The following is a 14,357-nucleotide window of genomic DNA, read 5'->3' as shown; positions in this document are numbered from 1 at the left end:
CGAAAATGCGATTTGCACGCTTCGCCAACTGCCCGCTGGTTTAGACTTTCAGGCCGATCATTCGCCAGCGTAATTTCCCAAAGCGTGAAACGTTACATAACTCGTAACGAATTCAAAGAGAAAAACAGTCAGACGCGTTTGACACAGAGAACTAGCGTTGCGAACTACCATTCCAGAGAGTAACAATGTGACCTACAAGCATAATCTGCCGAGATAACCCCCTGAACCTGGGCAAAACTTTTTAGATCGAAAGCGGCGTGTCCCGACTACGCTACACGCCGATCTCTGCTCGGTTTTCTCGTAGGTTTGTGTAATCTAAGTCGTTTCCTGTTCTCGATTATCGTTAAAGACGCAATAAACGAACGATGATCGCGTAAGACCAAAGACCCATGGACGACAATTCCGCCAAATATTTTCACATTTCCACCGGAGGAGCAACGTCGGACGTCGAACCAGTTTCGTGTAGGATACGTGCTCTCTCTCTGGTAGAACAAATCGATGCATTCGGAGCGGCCTGTTGGCACGAGAGCCGTGGCTAAATCCGCGTGACTAATTTCGCTTCGTGCCTACGAAAATTTTGATGGTATTCCGCGGAAGCGACTGTTCTCTAAAGCGGCTTGCATCTTTTGTCGCGGTCGTTCCGACCTGGTCGAGTTCAGAAATAGAAAGACGGCAGGATTAGATTTGATCGCGCGAACTCGAAGCGATTCTGTGACGTCTGCCGTTGACGGTTTGTCACTTCAGGTAATCGCTAATACCTGCTCGAAAAATGCATACCAAGACCAGGGGAATTTGTTAGCGACACAAGCGTCGAGTCGCGGCTCTTAAATTTTCTCGGTACGCCGCGTCCAAACGACTGCATTCCACGGGAGTGTCTTACAGAGCCGAAGTCGGAGCGTCATTTATTCGTCTACTCGCCCCTCTCACCTGGGACCTCGGATCATTTATCTGGCAGGCTGATTACACGCGTTCCGTACGGGCACCGCTCGAAATCTCCGACTAGGATGCAATTTAATCGTCGTTTTTGCAGCGACGCAACACCGCTCCATCGTATGCGTGATTCTGACAAATAGCAACGAATTAATATCGGTAACGCGATGCCGCAAAAGTGAAACGATTAAGCGGCTCCTGCATTTTCACATACAATTTGCTCCAATGTCGTGCAGTCTGACTGTACCTCTTATACATACGATGTATCTCGTCCGTGAACGAGGCAACCAGCTCGAGGAGAGATGAAACGCTTCGAACCACGGAGCACGGACACGCGACGAAAAGACATCGTGAGGGAAAGATCGATTTGGAAGTGGAAGACGCGACGCGACGCGTCGATAACTGACGGATATGATACTTTAACGAGAAGAATGCCATTGGATACGACCCGACTGGCACCGTCCGAGAGGATGCGCTGCTTCCTTTTTTCATTCTCTGGGTCGAATGGGAAAGGACCGATGACGCACAGGAACGATGCATCTCGGTGATAGGTCGTGTACGGGAACTTTATCGAGGATCGAATCGGAGCGGAAGCCGTCCAAAAGGGCTACCGTGTTTATTTATTGTGGCGCGTATAGCGGCCGGCTTAAAAGGCGCGATAAAAAACGTCAGACGACCTCCGTACGCGACGAAAAACCAGTCCTCGTTGTACCGGTTGTAGTAAGCCAGGTATCGCGATTCTATCGACCTCTCGTTCTCGCTCCAGCCTTTCGACCGGATTTCGAGGCACCGCCGGACTCCGAATCCTCCGGAATCTCTGAATGGCGACGCGAAAGTGAATGGGAAACGAAAAAGGTGGCCAGTCGCTGGTGTCGATCTCTCCGGACGATCGTAAAATCGGGACGCTACACGAATCGGTTGGGAACCGTGACAGAAACACGTGTATCGATTACCATGGCTACATGCGGCCAGATAAAGGAAAACGCGTGCGACGATACGTGTAGATGTAAACGTGTATACTGACGCGGTAGGGTTGGATCGAGTTCCGATTTCGTGAGTCAACGCAACGTGCCGTTCGTTCGAGGATACGCAAGGACGATTCATCGGTCTTTAATTCTCGACGATATGGACGCACGCTGGCATAGCCTAGACCGTATAGATAAATAACTAATAATCGACATTGAGGATATCGCCTTAGTGTAAATCCCATCGCCGCGTTGGTCGTGTAAGACGTGGCCAAGTGGAGATGATGCTTCCACGTGGTGGAAGAGAAACTGAAACGGCAGCAATGATGCGCAAAAGAGAACGACGCGAAACTTAACGAAGAAAAGCGAAAGTTTTCAGTGGTGTTGGTTCGGCGTGAAATTTTCGGAGCGTAGTCATGGATCGAACGTACCAGATCCAAGGTATACCGCGTCCACTGGGAGTCCGTGAAACAACGTGTGCACGGTTGTTGCGGTGGCACACAAGAGCACACAGGTAAGGGACGAAGGGGACGCAGAAAAGTCGGCGGCCGAGGGTGACGGAGGGGGCGGGAGAGGGAGACGAATATCGCCCGCACGCATGCGCACTGCGTTCCGCGATCTCTCAAGCCGTCGACCAGAGAGGCTGGCCTCAGTCGCCCGCGACATTCGGTCCGCGATACGATTCGGTGTAATCTCCGTGTAGCTGGACTCGAGCGAGCTAGTGTGCCGGTATCGGAGGACGCGCGCGCGTTTCGGTCGTTTTCGAGGAAAGTGAGGCAAACGGTAGTCAGGTCGATTCGATCGTACATCGAAATCGAGTCGGGCGTTTAAAGGCTCGAGTAGCCGGATCGAATTGCTGCGAACGAGTGACAGGAAAGATAGCAAAAACGCGATGGACGCGGAGACGATATTCGAAGCAAGAAGGCGTGAGACGTGAGCAGGATCGTTGCGTCGGGAATCGTAGGAGGTTTTCCAGTAGCAGGACATTGTTTCGAAATCGAGCGAACTGGAACGTGGCCAAAAACAAGCGTCGTACGGGACGTTTCGATATTCCCTGTTTCATCGGGTCACGCGCGATTTGTACCACGTGGTTCGACTGTGATCCCATCACCGTTACGTTGATTCTCGAAGCTCGGACACTAATAACCGCCTTTGGCGATCTATCCGCGCTGCCATTGCCAGCGAAACACGGCCGATCATTAATGTCTCGATCGGGACACCGGTCGGTCGCGGATCTCAGTGAGACGAAGTGCCACTGCGCTTTGATCGCGATGCATCGTTGAATCAAACGAACCGTGTGGTTTTCCAGCGACGAACAGACCAAGCTCGGAATCGCGATCGTGAGAATCGCGAGGATCGCGTGTCGCTAGGATAATGTAAGGTGCTCCGAGGAATACGGTTCCGAAGACGAAATGACGCGCGACAGGAGGCTGCTGTTACTCGTGATCCTTCTGATGGCATACGGTCTGTTCGCGATCGAGGCTAGGCATCGTCCCCACGAAAACACTGCTAACGACGACAAGCACAGACACAGGCACAGACACGAGTCATTCAATGGGAGGAGAAATCGTCATGACCTGGCCGACAGACGATTATCGCCTTGGTCACAGGAACTCGACTATGAGGATGGTTCGTTGGTCGACCGAGAGGATCAAGAGGACGAGGAGGACGATGATTACGATGTTCGCCCCTATTACGAGAGATCCTATCCTCGGACCTCGAGGATTGCTGTTCACAGCCGGATGTTCGAACCGCGTTACCCGACTAGGTATCATCGAGGCGGTTATCGCGGAACCGGCTGGTACGAGGAGGACGAACAGAAACGCAGAGGTTCTCCTCGATACGCCGGTCGAAGCTACAGAATGAGATCCGAGAGGACCCACCACAGGTTCGACTATCCGAGGAATCGCGCCTGGGACTACGATTCTGCCGAAGATGGGTTCGATTACGAGAAACCGCGGGCGTACAATGAAAACAGCCCCGACGGGCATCGTCCTTGGTGGAAAAACGGGAGGAAACACAGGGTCGGTATCTTTAGACACGACTGGCGCCTCGACGGTAGGAAGAGACATCGCTCCGGTGACTCGGAACCATCGAGGAGATTGGACGACTGGAGGAGATCGAACTTCAGCGAGTCCAAGCCCTCCCACTCCAAGACCGACAGGAGGAGGATCGACAGCTTCGAGGATTATGAATATCCCGTGGACGAATTCGACGACGCGGAGAACGACGAAGACGACGCCTCGAAGGAGACGGAGGACGAGGATCTGGACGAAGACGAGCTGGACAACGATTTCTATAGAAGTGAGAAGAAACCGCCGCTGAAAACTTACGACGACATCATCAGAAGGTTGACGTCCGATGATCCAACGACTCCCAGACTCACGGTCAAGAGAGACTACAGAAACATCGAGATGGACAGATACGCGAAGAGCGACGGCTTCGGGAATTTCAGATACGAGCCGAAAAATCTCACCAGGCCGCTGGATCGCGATCGTGGAAAGATCGCCGGCCTTCCCTACGTTAACTCCGCCTCTGGTCATCGGTCTCCGAAGAAGTTCGACGAGAATTTACCCGGCAAACTGTCGAGTTCGTTGGTCGAGCGTAAATCGTCGAAGAACGCCAGCAGCCTCGTGACGAAGAGCTTCGATCAGCCAGCGAACAAAGCCGGCTCGAAGATCGACGATACTCAGCCGAAGACCAAGAGTCTCGAGCAGGATTACGACGAGTATCTGAATACTTCGGACAACGAGAAGGAGGAGGATCTCATCAAGGCTGGAGTCGAGGAAGACACGGACATGCAGGCAGACGTTACTAATACGGTTAGTTCCGAGAAGCTTTCGTAAATCTCTCCTTTTCTGTGTTTTAAAAACGAACGAGAGGATGATCTCGTTTCGTCTGCGATAGACGCGATAGCAATTGGATTCGCGAGATTCTAACGTTTAGTACGAACGTCGAATCGAACGAAGAGAACGCGAATAAGTAGGCGAGCCGTGTCGGGATTAGCGAATAATCGACATCGATGATACACTAAATGCTATATGGGAATTACTATTGTTGGATTAAAAAAAAAAAAAGGATTTGCGAACGTTGCCTCGTCCATCTTATTATATTTATATGGGATAAAATATTTTCTGATCATCGGATCAAGTTTGCCTCGTGGTCGACATTGATTACGTTCGCGCGTGGCTGTGAATCTTTAGCAAACGGAGAACGGGGAACGGTGAAATTCGCGAATCGATGATTCAAAGCGGTACGATTCGCGTTCAGTTTGCATCAGTCTTCGAGAAATTCCTGAAGCGAATTCGCAAGATCCTTCGATGCCGACGGAACTGGAAGTCGTAAAGTCTCCTCGGGTTCCTCGGTATCGACCTTGTCGACGAAGATTAAGATCGTGGCTCGATTTTACGGAGCACGATCGCGCGCGTTCACCGTTGCACGCGAGAGAATCCTTATCGATGCTCTGCCTCTCGGATCGCAGCCTCTGTTCGCGCCACCGGCTTCCAGTGAACGTCACGCTCGGTTTTATTTTCTTTTACAAACGTCTCGAAAATCGAAAGGAAGGAGGAAAGCAGACAACGTGGAAGGCGCGTCCTCTTCTTTTCCCCTCTAGGCACCGAAACATGGCAGATCGTTTAACGGTCTCCGTTCCACGCCAGTGACTCGTCGATCGACTTTCACAAAGCGCATCGGCGCAGAAGATTACGATGATTCGCCTTGAAATATCCTTTCGCGACTCGTCCTTGGCAATAAAGCTCACGAGGCAGCTCGAATAGGTGCCAGATACCTCTATTTCGGTTCGGCCTCTCATCGATGACGCTTTCCACCCTTACTACTCAGAGCTCGAGTGCTTTTCGTTCGAGTTCTCCGACATACAGTCCGCTTCCCAGAACTATTTTGAATTCGTTGCACTTTCCTCGCCGGCTGACTCGTTATTAAGAGACGTGCCGAGATGAAATGCAGTTCCTCTGACCTATGGGAGCCAAGATTAGATCGACCTTGGCAGTACGGGCGGCAACCGACCGCAAACCACTTTTATCCGCGTCAAAATTCTCGACCTGGCGTCCGCAGGTATGACCTCGGAGATACCACGGCTGCTGGGCGCCACTCTTTATTGCCGGAGTCTTGTGCGAAATCGATACCGCGAGTTCGGTCAACGATACCGCAGTTCCCTTTTTGTCGAACCTGAGTCACCGACCTGCTCCACGCGCAGGGTGTTAATCAACGGAGAAGATTCTTTCACCGGCATCGCTCTAACAAAAAATCGCTAAAAGGATATGTCAAACACACTAATAAATCGTCTCGTTTTTTTTCTGTATCTTTCACAGCTCGAGATTTTCTAGAAAACCACAAAACGCTGATGAGAATATCCGTATGTAACAATGAATTTTGCTCGAGTCTGCGATCCTTGAAGACAGTTATCTTGACGAGAGCGATAGTTCCATGGTTAGCTAACGCGAAGTGGGTCAGCTGTTTGCGAACGCTTGAATACAACATTTTTCCTTAACATCCTTCGCAAGTAATCGTCGAAGAATAAAAAAACCTTAGGTCTCACGAAAGTTACATCGTCTATGCGTCGGATAAAAGCACGTCGGCTACAGTACGAGATACAGAGAGAGTACAAGGAGAAAATAGATCGAAAATAGTTCCGCGAAGAGGACGAGCGCGAAAGATTAAAATTCCGTTCAGAGCGTTGATTAACGAGCGTAAATTTTGGAGATGAGCGAAGTCAGTGAGAATGTCAGTCAGCTGAAAAACAACCAGCTACCAGCTTCGAACGAAAAGGCTACTCTGTCTGGTTCGCGGGAACCGCGAATCTAGATGGCCAAATCTTTGCAGGGATCGCCAAATGCATTAATCGAAGACACACAGCTGTTATCCATCGTGAAGTCTCGACTATGACTATACGAGATCGCCACGTGTTAATGCTTTTTTGTTTGCTCTTGTAATTCGTTCGAATAGGCGCGCGATTAATGGAAATGTGACAGCGGTATCTACGAAGCAGACAGATAACATCGAAAAGACGATGTAGGAAGGTGAATTCGTCGATATGTCTGTGAAACAGATAACGATAGAGGAGAAAGAGAGAAAGAATTTGGAAGGACCGTTGGTAGTTCCAATTAGAGGGATTCGTTTAAAAAAAAAAAAAATAGGACTCCGGTCGAAAGTATGCTTCGAGTCGAACCACTGATTCACCGCGGGAGAACACCTTAATTCTACGGTAGTCGATCTCTTGCGCTGTAAAGAAAACGAAGGAGAAAAAGAAATCGAGTCGGCTGTCGCCGCGATCGCGTGGTTCGGTCTTTTTGTGCCAATTTACAAAGGTAAACCCGCCACGTTCCATCGGCGATTTACTTCTACATGCTGGTCGAAGTGGAATTACTGCGTCGGGTAATTGAGCAATTCTACGTGCACTTACTTCTCGTGGTCTCTGCCGCGAATCTCTCCTTCGATCGTGCGTTATTAAAGGGAGACCATTGCACGATGCGAAATGTTCACCGTAACCGAAATAAACCGAACGAATAAGCGATTAGTCGTAGCGTGAATAACCGTGACTCTGTGCGAAAAATCGAAACTTTTCCGTGCGTTTCTCACCGCGAATCATGACGCTATGACGTGAAATGGCGGGCAATTTTATTATGTTACGAGTCAAGGATAAACGAGTTCAGGAACGGCAATTCTCGAACAAAGAAAACCGCGAGGAATCGGCGAGCGTGCGACTATAACGAATTAATCTTTGGTTCTATAATCACAACTCTCAATATACATAGCTGTTAGTTTCTTGGCTGTTATATTTTCAGATCACGATGCTCGTGTCGGCATTTGACCTGACACGACCTACCTTTCGACGAGGCAAATATCCTCTGCTAATGAAATCATCGTTACGCGACAGTACGCTGATTTGTGCAATTTTCGAACGGTTAACGGCAGTTGTAACATCCTTGCTTATAAACAATCGTCTCTATGACGATTTATACCGTTCTCTATGGGCTATATGGTCGTGCATAAAGTTTTATGATAATCGTAGGTCGTTGGTAACTGGTTAGAAGAAACATGCTCCGACACCCGCGTGAGATTGCTCGTACACGCTAAACTTGGTAACGTTGGACGAGCGAAGGTGTCGAGAGCGGATAAAGCGAGAAACGGCGATCTAGCTCGCTTGCTTCCTAGTTAGTTCGTTTTCACTTGTCATAGTTTCGAGAAACGCATTCCGCGTGTCGATGGGAGGCGATTTATTATACGATATATCGTACGATTTGTGATACGAGAGTAACTTGCGTTGCGTCGTTCATGATTTTTGCGAAACTGAAAAGGGTACAATTGGTGATGACCGGCGTATCGGTAAACATCCGATAGACTTCGTAGAAACGATGTTTACGTAAAATGCAGATTGCACTCTGAGAAAGCGACTCTTTTTTCTCTCGCTTTCGCTGCCCGCAGATGACTGGCTGGCTGGCTGGCTGTTTGCTGGCAGACAGATTCCTCGGCACTTCGCCGAAACGCAGCCTCATGCTGGTGCATTAAGAAATGACTTTGCCACCTGACCAGGTAGGCAACACCCATAAGTCGACCGTAAAGGGTTACCACGGAAGCTCGTTAGGCCGTGCATAAATTTTGTAGCTTACTGTCGCGAAATTCTTACAGGAGAAAGTACCACCATCCGAAGTTACAACCCTTCGTAAACCGTAAACCGTGTTCGTCGATCGGGAAAGGGAATGACCCTGCAAAGAAACGACGTCGATATCTCGGAACGCGGCGCGCAAATGATTCCGTTGTTCGATCTTGAAGAAACAATTTAGCCTCTCTCTCTCTCTCTCTCTCTCTCACTCACTCACTCTATGTATCTCGGGTGAGTTTTAAATGGTAATGAAGTCATCGCAGTCAGTCAGACTGATAAGGGAGGCCACGCGTCAAAAAGTGTAACAAACGTCGATGATGCGCAAGACGATTTCGCGAATGATTAATCTGCCAGGCGATTATTATCATATTTATATCTACGGGCTGAAAGTCTTATAATCTATATAGGTATACATTGATTGTTACATGTGGAAAATTAGTTGTTTCGAGAGAATAGAAAAAATACTACGGCTGAAAGCATAGGAAGTACAGAAAGAGTTGATTTTTTCGCATCAAAGATTAACATTAGTAATGAGTCTATTTATGTAATTTCACTGGCCATGAAGGATGCAGTGAGATTCTTGCTTGAGAAGAACGATGATTCATACTGCTGCCTAACCACAGAAAGAAGCCGCATACATCCACTTAATGAATCAACGAAAATGGGCTCAATTCCGACGAATTGTAGGCCAACCTCGATCGGCCCAATCTTTACACGAGTTTCTCAAGGTTCCACTGGCTCACGGTCAGCCTTAATAATATTATTCAAGTTTAACTTAACGTGGATATCCATGAAGATTCAGCAGAAGAAGATGAGATCGCTTTCAGAGGAACTTTTTTATGGAATACTCTTCAGCCAGAATGGCATCGATCGCGATCGCGCACGATAGCGCGAGTCCCGTCTACGTGAAAGCGAATGACGGATATGAGGTTCGAATCCAAAGAGCCTATTATAGAATGATCGATTTTATCGCATCTTTCATATCGTCGATCTTATTACCGGCTGTTTAATCGTCGTTCGAAACGAGGAAATACACGAAGATATGACAAATAGCAATCGTCGTTTTTGACGAGAGTGGAATTAAAAACGATGCGATACGTCAACTTCCAGCGGTTGTCAAATTATATTGCCTCGTCAAATGACGCTGTGTCATAAAATAAATACATCGCGGAATCTGGGTTTCGCGTGTTGCGTGAAACCGCCGGACCTCGCTAAATCGGTGACTCACGAATTTCGCCAGCAAGTTCGGTTTGAATTACAGAATACTAGCGTCTCGACCGACTCGAACATGCATAGGCTAATTGATTCCTGGAAGCTCGTCTGCAACGAGAATTGTCTCAGAGCAGATGCTGTATGTACCGCCGAATATGTAAAGATTTGTATATCGAGGATTGGATAGTTTCCAAGATCCAGTGCACGTAAGCCTCCAGTTATTCAACATCTCATTCGTAATACAATGCGAGGTGACTAAACCCTCTGCTACTTTTGTCATGCAAAACTAATTTACGCATCAGTATTCTACCAAGGGGCTCGATTAATTCGCCGGAATTAATATGCCATTTGGTAAACGCGACGAGCGGCCGGTATTCAAATTTCAAGGTGCGTCAAACCGCGAGTGTATCATCGAAGAATTGGGCAGCGTTCCAGGTCAAACGGATTTCAATCACATTATTAGTTGTGGATATTGTGTACCGCATCTTCTGCAATGAATCGGTCGTTGGTTCCATGGGGTCTGATAACATCGATCTGAAATTAACCACGACCGGGTCATACAGCTGTCGAGTACTATTATCGAATTCAGGTCATTCTCGTGTCCACTTGGAGTATTTCCAACATCGCGTATTCTAGTGCTGATGCGCCGATAAAATCCAAGAATATGCCGCTGCTGTCCTCGCGAGCCAAGCTCGTAGTATCTGCGCCTAAATCTAATTCTATACAAAAAGGAGCGTACAGGTGGCTCAGCCTAAACGCAATCGGTTAACAATCTCTTGCTACGTAGAAATTCAATTTCACTGGCTGTCTTGTAATTTATATTCCTAGTCCCCGGTCTCGATAGTAATTAGGATGATCCATCCGTGGACGTTAATATCGTTTACACTATCGATCCATTCCGAAGGCCGGAGGCGATCGGCTTGTCAGAGATTTCCATTAAATCTCCAGTGGAAACAACTTCGAAGTAATTTCGTTTGGCACGAGATACAGGCGAAAGGAACACGATCGGTTAAATAATACGTTACCACCTTCGAGATTTCCGCCTATACAGGGATGAAGTCATTATAAAAAGCCCTAGCTCGAGTCACGGATCGGCCATCTAAAGTGGTTATAAGAAAGAAAGAACGCTTGTTTACCTTAACGGAACCTTAATGGGGTTGCTGTTATCATCGCTCGCCGAACCATTAAGGTTCCCGTACGCACCAGCTTGGGCGCCACGTAGTCTGCACTTTCTCGGTATCGTTCGAGCATAATTTTCCGTCAGATCTCATGCAGCGATCTTGCAAAGCCGCGTCCTTCCAAGAAAATCGAGGGTTCGTGAAAAACATGCAGCCGTTTTTCGGTCAAGGGGCAGATTATGACGCTCGATTTCACGCGACGTCCTATTCTCCAGACGGATTAAGAGAATCCGTTGGAATTAAGAATCTTTTCGAGGAAGAACGTTAAACGAGCCTTAAACCGGCTCGTTTCTGCGCTGTTCGGGAATTTCTATGGCGATCACGTTCCATTCACGAAGCACCGGAGTAGCCACTGGCTCTTCGGTCGAAGAATTAACTCTGAAAATGCCTGTTTACGAGACAAAATACCCGAGGAATGACAATACTCCGAAATCCCGTGAGGATCGTAGAGTACGGCGGCCTGAGCGCGGTCTATTCGTAATATGCCGTCGGATTGCTAAACCACGAACCTGTGACAAACTTTCGGTGCGTATATTACGTGCGTATAATTTATGCAACGCGTACATCTCTCCACGATCGTATTCTAGATTCATCTAATCCTCGCAAGAAAACTCTTGCATGCCGCTGTAGTGTATTCATGAAATTCGGAGAATGAAAGTCGCGATGCGTGCAGCGCGCTGACTCTCTGGCCGTGAACGATCTCGTATAATCTTGGGTGGTCGCCCCCCCCCCTCGTATGTTTGCCATAAAGGAGCTTTATGCTCGAGGCAGAACCGCGAGAAACGTCTGGTTCGGTTGTTCCCGTAAAATTAATCGTTCGATTCGCCTTCCTAATTCGCTCGCCTGTACACACATTCCTCCGTTTCGTTCTGGTTGCCGTTCGAAATTCTTCGAGATGCTACCTACGCCCATCGTTCGACAACCGACGTCACATCGATATTCTTATGCAGACTGTGTAACTTGCGATATTCGGCGTGGAATTCAAACGCGCTCGTTCAAAGAGACATTTTACTTTTCGATTTTTCTAATGAAGCGACATTCCCGAGACAACTTACCATGGCCGCTCTAACACTGCGACGTGGGTGCTCTCCGAATTTACGACGGAAGGGCCATTTTCATTGGCCCTCGTTACCGCGGCATAGCTTCGCTGTTGCCATCGATTCAAAGAACAGTGACAGTGAGATTTAGCGCTCCTAAATTGTCAGCGCTGCTTAACAAGCGTTAATAGCGTCCGCTTAGTTGGCTGCGTTTTTTTACCCTTTTAACGCATTACCATCGGTTCAGGAAGTAAATGAGTCAAAAGGAAAGTAACGCACGATCTAAGAAATTGGCCAGCTTTTCGAAGGAAGTTACGATAGCACGGAGGAATCTGGGGCACGCGAAAAGCGAGACAGACCGGGTCCGCTTTGCCGCCAACGTAAGTGTGATTTATTCGATTGTCCGATCGTCTCGGCGGTAATTATCCTGTACAGCGCGATATATAAGCCAATTTATATCGCGAGACTCGTGAAGTGGTCGCGACTCGATGTAATTCGCGCAATTTGCGCGGCCTGATTAACTGCGCCTGTCGCTAATTACGATATATAAATGCGTACATTCGATAATTATGATATCGTACAACGGCCAGATATCGATAGGTGAACGTTCCTACGAGCGATTGGCGGCAGACAGATATCGCGGAAAATCGCGTAACGTCACAAGGGGAACCTGCACGCCCGAGATTATCGCAGCAATAGCGACCTTTCTGTAATGGCGAGACATAACCGTTTGAGCGAACGCAACGGCCGTGTCGTCGAACGCACAATGTTGCGAACAAGAACGTCGACTTTATAAAAACAGTGAAATGGGTTGACAAAAAATCAATTGTAATAAGTGGTACGCGTTAGCGTGAATTAGTATTTCAACGCTCCAATTATGCTTGATAAGTAAGAATCCGACGCGTTTGATTTCCGCTTGCAGGATATAATTAAACGTTACCGCTGGATTTGCATAAACGAACCGGACGCAGCGCCATCGGCAAAAGGAAGTACTGCTAGAAAATGCGAGGTAGTTACCGATGGAAACATATACTCGAAGTATTAATCAAGGAAAATTATGCAAACGACGTTAAACGATACACGTGTAATCGCAATCGGAGGTAAAGCAATTTTCATAATGGTTAAAATACACGTAAACAACGATAGTTGCGCCTGCACGCATCGATTCCCATGGAATTTTCTCATTGGCGTCCCCACTGATAAACAAATCGTGCGCGACTAACTTCTTCGAGAGTTGTTTGTTATTTTAATCAATCGTTACAAGGATCATTGATATCGGACCGAATTTTACGTCCGAGGATTGGTCATGGCGAGCCATTCCCTTCGTCTCGTTTTGAGAAAATCGGTGGAGAAGCGACAAGCACCGAAAGCCGAGGCTCAAAGTACAAAGTCGAACGAGTTATTTGGGTAATCACCACGCGTGTCATCGTGGTGCAATTGATGACGCAATGACGTGCCGATGTTAACTCGCGCCAAGAGCATAAAGTTTACCCTTTCTATGTTTTCTCGGCGAGCGTTCGAGAGCCAGCGAGGCGACCGAGTACGCCAGAATGCGGCTTCCAGAAAACACGTGCTTCTTTTACCCAGTGGCCCGACATGTTTACATAGATGTTCTGCCGTCTGTTTGCTCATCGTATACCTTGACGCTACTTTACGATACTTGTACTTATGTGTTGGCACGCACGCCCAATATTTATGCAACGGCTCGATGACTTAAGCTTAAGATGCGGCTTTATCTCGCGCCGCTACGCATGATCCGATAATTTCAAGAGGAGCTTTGCGTCAATGGGCACAAATGCGATTGCGCTTGGAGAAGGCTGCTTCACTCATGATTGTCTCCATTTTTTCTACTCGTCTGTTATACGATCGTTCGAGATAATCATTCGTCGCGACTAATGAAACACCGCCGACTCGATCCTCAATCGTGATCGTTCTGCATCGCGACTAACTCGATTTTATTTATTAGCGACAGGCAGCTAATTCCCGTTTTTTTCTTCGATCGCGTATCGATTACGATTAAAAGTCGCAAATACGATGCCCATCTCATAAATAATTCATAATAATTCATTTATATTTCATATACAAGCGCCAGTTGAACAGCGACGAGTTATCGCGTATCTATCGTTGATGTAATGGCTTATTTAATTGCATAGTCGATAGTCAAAGTGCCTAATTAGTTGCGCGTCCCGTGACACAAATCGCAATCGACAATTCAGTCGCTTCTCGGAGATTTAATGATTCTGGTATCCGTGAAAAACCTACCGATGCATCATTCATCGGTGACTATCCCGTGCGAGCACAAACGCGGGTAATAAAACAGTTTCGTAACGAAAGATTGACTTCTCGCGTAGCGGCATAAACGTCTGAAGTCACCGGAAAGAAAAAATACAAGCGTCAGGGCTATTAGCTAACGGTA

At 47.8% G+C, this 14,357-nt stretch overlaps 1 protein-coding gene across 1 annotated transcript in view; it reads left to right on the top strand.

Annotated features, from left to right (window-relative positions):
* Positions 1–2,512: 2,512 nt before the first annotated feature.
* Positions 2,513–14,357, top strand: part of LOC126914275 (uncharacterized) — a 59,679-nt gene continuing 47,834 nt past the window's right edge. Inside the window, exon 1 of the mRNA XM_050717990.1 lies at positions 2,513–4,717. Coding sequence (XP_050573947.1) covers positions 3,308–4,717 — 1,410 coding nt within the window. The 5' untranslated portion in view covers positions 2,513–3,307. The remainder of the gene's footprint in view (positions 4,718–14,357) is intronic.

The sequence above is a fragment of the Bombus affinis genome, chromosome 3 (genome assembly GCF_024516045.1).
Source record: "Bombus affinis isolate iyBomAffi1 chromosome 3, iyBomAffi1.2, whole genome shotgun sequence".
Lineage (NCBI taxonomy): Eukaryota > Metazoa > Arthropoda > Insecta > Hymenoptera > Apidae > Bombus > Bombus affinis.
The sequence above is the reverse complement of the archived record's forward strand: the minus strand, read 5'-3'. Positions and strand labels throughout refer to the sequence as shown.